This window comes from Dufourea novaeangliae, unplaced genomic scaffold (genome assembly GCF_001272555.1).
Source record: "Dufourea novaeangliae isolate 0120121106 unplaced genomic scaffold, ASM127255v1 scaffold7, whole genome shotgun sequence".
In the NCBI taxonomy this organism is placed as follows: domain Eukaryota; kingdom Metazoa; phylum Arthropoda; class Insecta; order Hymenoptera; family Halictidae; genus Dufourea; species Dufourea novaeangliae.
In genome coordinates this window covers 2,441,947-2,451,568 of record NW_015373896.1, presented here as the reverse complement: position 1 = coordinate 2,451,568, position 9,622 = coordinate 2,441,947, and the positions used below count along the sequence as shown (strand labels likewise).

Below are 9,622 nucleotides of genomic sequence, written 5' to 3'. Positions count from 1 at the left end.
AAAATCATATTAATGAACTCGCGAATACCGTGTCACTGTTTCATAGGGGCGATTCAGTTGGCAGAAAATTTCAAAAAGGACAAAGACTCGTCTGATCGATCCATTATTTCTCTGTCCCACGATACAGTAAATCATCGATGCGTGTAACGCTGACTTTTTAATGCAATTTAACACAGTGATGGAGCTTGAAATTCCGAAGCCAATGGTATTTGTTTCAGCCGCATGTGGCCATTAGTTTATGAAATATTTAATGTTCAGTGCCGAGGAGCCTTTGGACAACAATCGATCATTTACTGTACTTTTACGTCCACGATTATCAACGTACCATGGGAGACGTGTCAGGTTCTTCTTTCTTCCATGGTACATTCGTCCAGTCACTGTAAACGATAACATTTTACCCACGATGACTCGTGAAACTCGGGTACCATTACTGTAATCGTCATAGTCAAAGCTTTCCAGTCCCAATTACCGCGGACACGACACGAATTTTATTCTCTCTGAAGTCAGCTCTCGCGGACCTTTTGTGATCCCCTGGGGTCTCACGATTACACACAGACACACACCTACCGCGGAAATTTAACAACGATGCGACGTGGGTAGTGGTTGTAGTCGTTGAAGATCGAACGAAAAGATCTCTCGACGACAGGAATTAGCACTACTTGTAACCGTGATGCTCGTCGTGATGGGGCTCCGCCTGTACCCAGACTTTCTCCCAGACGGGTTTCCAGATCTTCTTCCAAGCTGGCACCTGCACGTCCTTCCAAACAGGCACCCATTTGCTCTTCCACTCGTCCTTCCACACCTGTTTCTTCTGCGTGACCCATATCTGTTTCTTCTCGGGCACCCAGACCTGTACCGATTCCTCCTTCCATACCAGTTTCTTGTCCGCCACCCAGACCTGTTTCTTCTCGGTCTTCCAGATCTGCTTCCACTCCTCCTTCCACTCGAGCTTCTTGTCGTTCACCCAGACCTGTTTCTTCTCCGTTCGCCAGATCTTCTTCCAGACCGGCTTCCAGATCAGCTTCTTCTTCCAGAGATCGTGACTGGTGTACTGCCAGCCGTTCTGATCTTTACCCACGTACTGTTCTCCTGGGATACCAACCTTGACCCATTCAGGCACCCAGATCTTTTTCCAATCTGGAACCTGGACTTCCTTCCAGATAGGGACTTGGATCTCTTTCCACACTGGCTTCCAGACCTTCTTCCAGGCTGGGACCTGAACCTCCTTCCACGCTGGCACTTGGATCTCCTTCCAGATTGGCTTCTGGACCTTCTTCCAGGCTGGGACTTTAACCTCCTTCCAGGCCGGGACCTGGACCTCCTTCCAAACAGGGACTTGAACCTTCTTCCATTCCTGCTTCCAAGTCAGCTTCTGCTCGGTCTTCCAAACCTGCTTCCATTCGGGCTTCCAGGTTAGCTTCTTCTCCCATTTTCCTTGAGGTTGAGGTGGTCCGTAGGACTGGGTTGGTGGTCCGTAAGATTGAGCTGGTGGTCCGTATGATTGCGACGGGGGACCATATGAGGATGACACTCCTTTTCCTCCACCTCCTCCGTGATGGTCGCCACCGAAGGGTCCAGAGTCGCCTCCAAAGGATCCGTGACCACCTCCACTACCTCCAAAGGAGCCGTGACCACCGCCACTGCCTCCAAAAGAGCCGTGATCGCCTCCAAAGGAGCCGTGATCACCTCCAAAAGAGCCGTGATCACCTCCACCGCCTATAAAGGAGCCGAGATCACCACCACCTCCGTGTCCACCGTGATCACCTCCGAACGATCCTCCGCTGCTGTAACCTGAATCGCCGCCACCGATGGGACCGTGACCAGATGGTGCACCGTAGCTCGACGATGGGGCTCCGTACGAGGAGGATGGTGCTGATGGAGCACCGTAGGAAGATGACGGTGCACCGTGGGAAGAGGACGGAGCACCGTAGGAGCTAGAGGGCGCTAATGGGGCACCGTAAGAGCTAGAGGGCGCTGATGGGGCGCCATAAGAGCTAGAGGGTGCTGATGGGGCGCCATAAGAGCTAGAGGGCGCCGCTGGAGCTCCGTAGGAAGAAGATGGCGGAGCTGGAGGTGCACCGTAAGAGTCGGACGGTGCACTATAAGAGTTTCCTATGCTCGGTACTCCATAAGAGCTCGATGGTGGACCGTATTGATTCTGTGGTGGTGGGCTTAATGGAGCTCTAGAATTTTTAATTGTTATTTATAATATTTCTTTTAGAATCTTTTCGCTTGAGTAGACAGTAGAACTTCAACTTTCCGTTAGTATACAGGACCATGATAATGGATAACTTTTTATTATTGTATTAGCAATCAGAGTACAATCTGATGAACTGATTTGCTGGCTTGGGTATACTGTCTACAGTACTACTTACGATGTGATGAGAACTCATTCATTGGGGAGTCCTTTTTAACCGACGATAAAATTTACAAATTTGTAAGTTAACTAATTTCTGTACTTTCATATCGTAATGAAAGTTGTAAAAGATTTGAGACGATGTATTGTTACAACAAAAATGAAAGGTTCATACAGACTGACGGATAATCGAAGTTCTACTGTATTTCATTTAGTTCACTTACTCTTTTTTCGTCCTGATTGGATCTCCGAGAGCGGAGACGAAAAGGAAGCAGCCCAATATTAGCTGTAAAATGAAGCCAAAGAATGTATGTTACGAATCACAGTATCACCTATCTTATCAATGATATCCTCAACTTTTTTCTAATTTTTAAATACTGCCCCACTATTACAAAATTGCATTTCTTGAAACAAATTCAAAATAAGTGGTTAAAAACTATTTTTTTTAACTGAAATAAGTTTTTAAATATTCCTGTCTCCACTGAAAGCCACTCACAGAGCTCATTTTGATCAGTTTGTTAATTCAACAGTTATGATTTATTGAAAAAAAAGTTTTCACTATATTTCAAACAGCTGCAAAATCGACAACAAAACAGTGTCAACAAAATCCGAAATGTTACTCCATAAAGTGTCCGATTTCGCGGTGGAATGACCCTATAAAGGAATTAGTTTGACGGTAGCTGCCGGAAGCGAAAACACGTCGAATCGACTAGCCAGAAATGCAAATGAGACGATCATGGCACGCTGGTCATGTAGGGTGACTACTGTTGCGGGGCTCCGTAATTACCTGGTAACACAGTGTACTCGCTAGGAATTCCGCGAGCAACGATACGATCTCTTGTATTCTACCTAAAGTACCGCTTCATACACGAGCATTATACTAATAATTAAATTCTGATTTCGATCAGTAGTGTCCGTAACTCGGCCTTCGCCCCGTTATCTGACTTTCCGCTAGGAGCGAACTTGGCGAACAAATGAACTATACCTCGCGCCAGTCCTTTGTCTGTAATTCGCGAGAATCTATAAACCTTTTGTTGAACGTCTCGATTTTTTAACAAGTCTCGTTCTTTAGAACTGATGATCAATAGAATATAATCGTAGAAAAGAGTAGAAAATGAAAAAAAAAAAAAACAGACAGAAACTGTTTGGTCGAATGGTCTGTGACAGAGTTTATAGAGAAAGCGAATAGTATTTATAGACAGGTGTTAAAGTACCTACGTGCTCGTTCGAAACGAAGTAATAGGTTCATCTTATAATCGCGATTCCCATGTTTATTCAGTGAAAAATGGGCAAATAGATTCTCATCTTTTATTCATTGTTCGAAACTCTTTATCTACAACGGGGGGAGGGGGGGAGGACAAAAGTATTCATACGTTTCTTATATTAACATAGACACTGGTAATTAGCTTCTCTCCATCTCTATTTTTGATTACCATACCGGGGATATATATTTATATCTTCGCGAGATAATTTACTATTAACTCGAAGAATATACTGAAAGTATAGAAAAACGAATTTATGAATTTAGATAAATACAGGAACCGAAGAGGAATTATCTGCAAGATAAAGAATTACGATTTGGTCCCCAAAAATCGATTAAAATAATTTTTGACTCGTCGATATATCGTGTAAATCGAGGAATGTGCAAAAATTCAAGTAGAATCTCAAATAGCACATGACGTCTTAAAGACGGCTTAAAGGCGCCTTGAACCTAAAGTAGCCGTAAAAAGGGCGTCTTCAAGGCGTCGTGTGCTGTCTGATATCAGTACAACAATGACAACACCTTTGCATCGTGGCTGCATGGAATACCCCCTTACGAAAGTTCTTTCACCATGAATAATGTATTTGCCCATCTCTGTCCGAGAAACCAGTCGTGCCCGTTTCTTTCCGCCCGCCAGAATCCATGTCTGGCGCGCGTTTCCGTCGGTTTTACGAGCTAGCCTCTCAAAAAAATGAAAGTGTCCGGGCGTAAAACGTGGTTCTTCTCCGTGAATTGGGTCGAGAGGTAGTAATTCCTCTTTTCTTTCACGCAGCGACCACGGAAATACCGAAACCGGAGGCGCGAGGACCCCGTTGCTCATTAACGCATGCGCGAAAGCGGCGTTCTTCCCAATTTCGTTTCCTGCCCCCTGTTCCCGTTTCCGCATATTTCACCCGTCCAGCGGACCGGTTTCCCCCTCTGTTTCGCGATGTTCCGCTTTTGCGTGTGGTTTGCTACCGGTTTTCCGGGTGTCAAGATCAAGGACCAAGCGTCGAAAGGAAAAAACAGACCCGATACCACGGGACTATTGTAGATAGTATCGGATATACAGGGTGGAAATCGTAGTACAAACGGGCAGCGGGTGATTCTACGGTAAAAAAGAAGAAAATATTTTGTTATAATATTTTCTCATCCGGGGCTCCGTTTTCGAGAAAATCGACTTTAAAGTTTGTTCAACTTGTAAACGATTTAATACAATTTGCTTGTATTAGTAGTACAAAAAAATTAAAAATGAGTATTCACCCAGATAGCAGATGATGCCTAATGAAGAATCACCTCCTGCCCGGTTGTACTACGATTTCCGGCCCACCCTGTATGTCTGATCCCCGTTTTACACGCTCGACGATCGGGCATTTTCAGGTTAGGATCAGGGGAATTGATAGAAAGCAGCCGGCACGGGGGACACATTAATCCGAAAATGTGGAAGGAAAAGCGTGACGCGCTAGCTTCAATGTCGCTTGGATATTCTTTGAACCGATGGAATACAATGGGGTATGCAGATTTTATGCATTTATAGAGTTGGAAATAACTTCTGTCATGGACACTAAAATAATTACTAAATAATAATTTAATAGCAATGGTCATAGAATACAGTTAAACTGAATATCAATAATTAAGTTTTTAGAGGTAATGATCAACGTTTTGTAGATTGATATGAATTGTTAAAATGCCTTGAATCGACGTAAATTTGAAAAAGTATAGCAGAAGTTACTTATAATTCAACCTAATATTTCGTTAATTAAATTTAAGTTTAGCGAATATGAACAGACAGTTCTGTTATAATTAACAAATATTTTTACTACAATTGATGAAAGATTAGAATGACTAATGGAAGAATATTTTAGTAATATAAATATAATTATATTGGATCGAACCGTGTTTTCCTTCCATTTTTACTTGCAGTAAATAAAAACTGTTTATCAGTAATAATGGAGGATATGTACTATACATTGTTTTAAGAAACAATTTTCGGATAAACAAGAAAGAAATGCAATGCCAATATACTTAAGAGCAGCAGTGTACGTAGATATAGATACTAAGATTTCCGGAGAACCTCGGACCAGTGGCGCCAAATCGACAAGAATTCAAATTCAAAGGAATCATAAAAGCTACGTCTGTCATCGTGGCGAAGTTACACTGCTTCCACTATGACGTTCAAAAACTAATTGTTACGAATCTACAGCACAATAGATCACACGCAAGTACCCAATTACAATTCGTAAAAATCACATTATTAACCAAATCACGAATGTTTACACGGGTTCCAATTTTCAGAGACTGCTCTACGACAATCCAAAATTTAAAAAAGAAATACTGCACCATCAAAGAATTTACTTAACCTCATCAGACCCAGTGAACATTACAATATACAATAATTTTAACGTTTCTTCTGAAGCTATTTTCCATTTTTCTTTCCAGATTTTATTTCTAGAAAATATACCATATACATTCTAAGGTACAAATGGATTAAAAAAAAAACGTAAAATAATTTCAGAACAAACACTATAATAATTACTATAAATTCCAATGTGCACAGGGTCCGAGGTGATTAATTTAAAAAAAAAAGTAAAAAAACTCCATCCTCGAGAAGGAATTATTAATTTATACATGACATAAAAACCGTTAAAATCCACGAACCACCGATGACAGACGTTAACAACACAATAACCGGTGAAACATTGGTTACAACTCGTCAACGCACACCCACATTTCCCCAAAAAATTTTCGAATCTTCACAAAAATCTCTACCCACCCATCTAACCTTTTTCCACCGGTTCTGCGTCGATTTATCGAAATTCAAACCGTATTTACTACAAAAAGAGCCGCGAGTGTGCGAATCCTCTTTTTTTACCCGCACAATACAAATCGCCTCGTATTTCCCACTGGTCGTCGGTTTTCTGTTCACTGGTTTTTCTTTTGTCTCCGAACGCGTAGTCACAATTTCACAGTTTCACTATAATGTACTACAGGGCCCCACGTGGCGAAGATTCGTTAAACGCTCGTGTGCACTAACCAGGCTGGACCGGATCATCTTCTTGCGTGTAGAGGGCGTGCTTGTGTCGCGTTACACGGGGCGGATAGGACCCAGAAAAGAAATTCAAAAAACGGCAGCGGCCCGCCGCTTTTTCGTATTCTTGTTGTTGTTACGATTTCGGTATTTTTTATCGCGTGTGTCACGGTTCGTCACTCCTCTGACGAATACCTGGTGTCTACGGGGCCTTTTATAGCGGAGTGCTCGTCCGCCTAAGCTGCTAGTTGCCCTAAGCACAGACATTTCGAGGAGGGGTACCATGGAACGGACGGTATATGGGGGTCCCAGCGTGCCTTGTCTACATCCTGAACGTCTCTCTGGTGGGGATCCTCGGCGAGACGATGACGGTAAAAGGGGGCATTTCTGGTGTTAGGAACGCTTTTTTTTCTTCACTGTCATTCCACCTGTTCTTCTTCTGTGTTTCTTTACGTAACGCACTTGCACGATCGTTTCTATCCAGGGATCGAAATAAAAATACTTTAACATAAATTTAATTATAAAGGGAGGTTCAAATTTGATATCTAACAAGTTCTTTTGTCGATTGTTGCATAAATATACAGTAATAATCACTTTCTGCGATAGGGACATTGACCTTGCCATGTTTAAAATATATAGTTCTGTTCAAAGTAAAATTATCATTTTCAAGAACGTTTATTTATCTATTCTTATAGGAACTTATAATATGAGAACGTTTTTCTTTTTTTTTTTTTTTTTTTTCTTAAAGTTACAGGATATATGTTTTAAATGGATACCTATTAAAGAGTTTCCATAATTTTTTTCGATTCCTGTTTCTATCCTTAATCACCGCTAGAACCGCTTTCGTGATGAAGTCGGGATCGTTGCTCGACATCTCGGACGCGTTCGATCGCTTTCCTTTTTCGGGTAATTATAGATTGGTTTATGTAATTCCGGGAGACTCGGGGGGGATTACGATGGTTGATTGCTTGACGTGTATTCGCCGATGGACCGTTTGTGGATAATATCGGGCTGTTTCGTAACTGATTTTCGTTTCCGAGATGTGGTCGATGTTTGGCAAAGCTAATTGTACTGTTAATCGCCAGTGAGGTGATCGTTAAATAGTTGGTCTTGCATTACGATCGTTTTCGATTGTTCCTTCAGAAAATTTAATTACTTACTGGAAGAGGGAAAGCTATTACTGCTTGATTCTAAACTGCATCACAGTTTAATTAATACAATTTACCAATTCCATTATCCTGCAGTACAGCATTTATCTAAATGTGCTAAATTCACGTGCTTGCACTAGTAAGGCTAATTTTTTACAATGTAGTGTTGAATAATTAACCCTTGAATGGTAAGGTGGTAATTCAGCGTGGGGTAGTTCAGGTGGTGATAGTGTTAATTCAGTTCTAATTCTGTCTGTCGTTTAAGTGTCAAGGTACGATCTCTCGCGATACTTTATGAGTTAGGTACAGAAACAATCGTAATGTCTCGGTAAAAACACGAATACTCGTTTTCACAGGAACATTCATTGTTCATTCATTCCAGCCTGCATCAGTTGAGGAGCAAAAATGGGAATTTCTCAAGGATCGAGAATGAAACTATACCGTCGACGAAATTAATTAATTAAAACGGTGAAACAAAGCCGAAAGAAAATTACAAATAACATTTCTACCATATAAAATATTGTGATATAAAAGTAAATTTAAATGTACCCTCGTTGAAAGGACGAGCCACGCGTACAATCCGGCATTCAAATCGCCCGATAATGTCTATCGTGTATTTCGTCCGCGAATGCTGGTATTCAACGAAACAGTCATCACGAAGTGCAAGTGGCTTGCTTTCACTGGCAAGCACGGTCGACAACATTTTATGCAATCGTCGCCTAGCCTAGTAGATCTTCGATTCGCGTGTAATGTACAATTCCACGGGAAAGCGTCGAAAGGGATCCGCCATCGCGAAAATGGAAAAGGCGTCGCGTTTGTCGTGTAGCTTCCACTCAGCCTTATCAGCCGGGACGGGTCGATTCGGGGGAGTGTTCGGCCGATCAGAACCGACTCGACAAGCTTCCATTTGCCTCGTAATTACGGCACAACGACCGATTAATCGGAACTAACAGGACGAGAAATCTGTTTTGACAAACAGTTTCTTGGATAGTTGATCGACAACCATAGTTTCATATGTGTCGTGAAACATTAGAAATGAAATTATTTGAAAAGTGGACGCTTGTCACGTATGGTAAAAATGCATGATAAGGGAAATAAAAATATTTGAATAATCATGTTTTATTAGCTTATATTTTCAGCTTTGCAATGTACACAACGTGGTCACCTGTCCTTGACTGACAGGTAAAAAAGTACATGTGAGCCCCACCAAAAAAAAAATATTCATAATATATTTTATAAATAAATATTGTTATTATTATAAGTCAGAATAAACTTCCTTGCAAAACTAATAATTAATAATTCTGACTTATAATCTCTTATCCGTCTACCAGAGATATAATCCCCTATATCTAACAAACAAATAAATAATACAATATCATTATCGTCCATAATTTTATGGTTTGATTAGGTTTTAATGTACTTAACACGTATTTGTTAATTAACATATGATTGCGCAAAGTGGCTTAAAGCTTTCGTAATTGGGACACATACCCTATATGTATGTATATGTATGCACGCCCCTGGGCGATCCAATTGGGCAACCCGTGAAATCCCTGTTCCCCTGCGGCCGGGGGACACACGTGGACCAACGACGAAAATATCTGGACACACGATTTTGACGCACGTGTGTCGTTGGGAATGTGAACGTCTAAAGCAGTGTAGCGATGCCTATTTGATACCCAGTTTTCACGAATTCCGAAGGAACTCAATTCGTTGCGGAATTTCGAATCGCTTCGAAATCATTCGAATTATTCGAATAGTTCGAATATCCGAATACTTACAGCTCTAATTCGAAAACTCTTTGCCCAGATAAACGAATTTCCCCATCTCTGATCTGGGGATGCAACGCA

General features: G+C 41.5%; 1 protein-coding gene across 1 annotated transcript; it reads right to left on the bottom strand.

Annotated features, from left to right (window-relative positions):
- Positions 1 to 655: 655 nt before the first annotated feature.
- On the bottom strand, positions 656 to 2,861 carry LOC107191710 (one cut domain family member 3-like). Its single transcript, XM_015580812.1, has 4 exons — positions 2,853 to 2,861; positions 2,581 to 2,642; positions 1,391 to 2,171; positions 656 to 1,354 (listed from the first exon to the last, which is right to left on the bottom strand). The coding sequence occupies exons 1-4, from the start codon at positions 2,859 to 2,861 to the stop codon at positions 656 to 658; spliced, it is 1,551 nt and encodes a 516-aa protein (XP_015436298.1).
- Positions 2,862 to 9,622: the final 6,761 nt, after the last annotated feature.

Bases quoted from the DNA above. Each gene is read 5' to 3' on its own strand.
- LOC107191710 (XM_015580812.1), bottom strand. The intron at 2,172-2,580 runs GTAAGTGAACTA...AGCTCCATTAAG, and splicing joins CCAATCAGGACGAAAAAAGA to CCCACCACCACAGAATCAAT. The intron at 1,355-1,390 runs GTTTGGAAGACC...ACTTGGAAGCAG, and splicing joins GGAAGCCCGAATGGAAGCAG to GAATGGAAGAAGGTTCAAGT.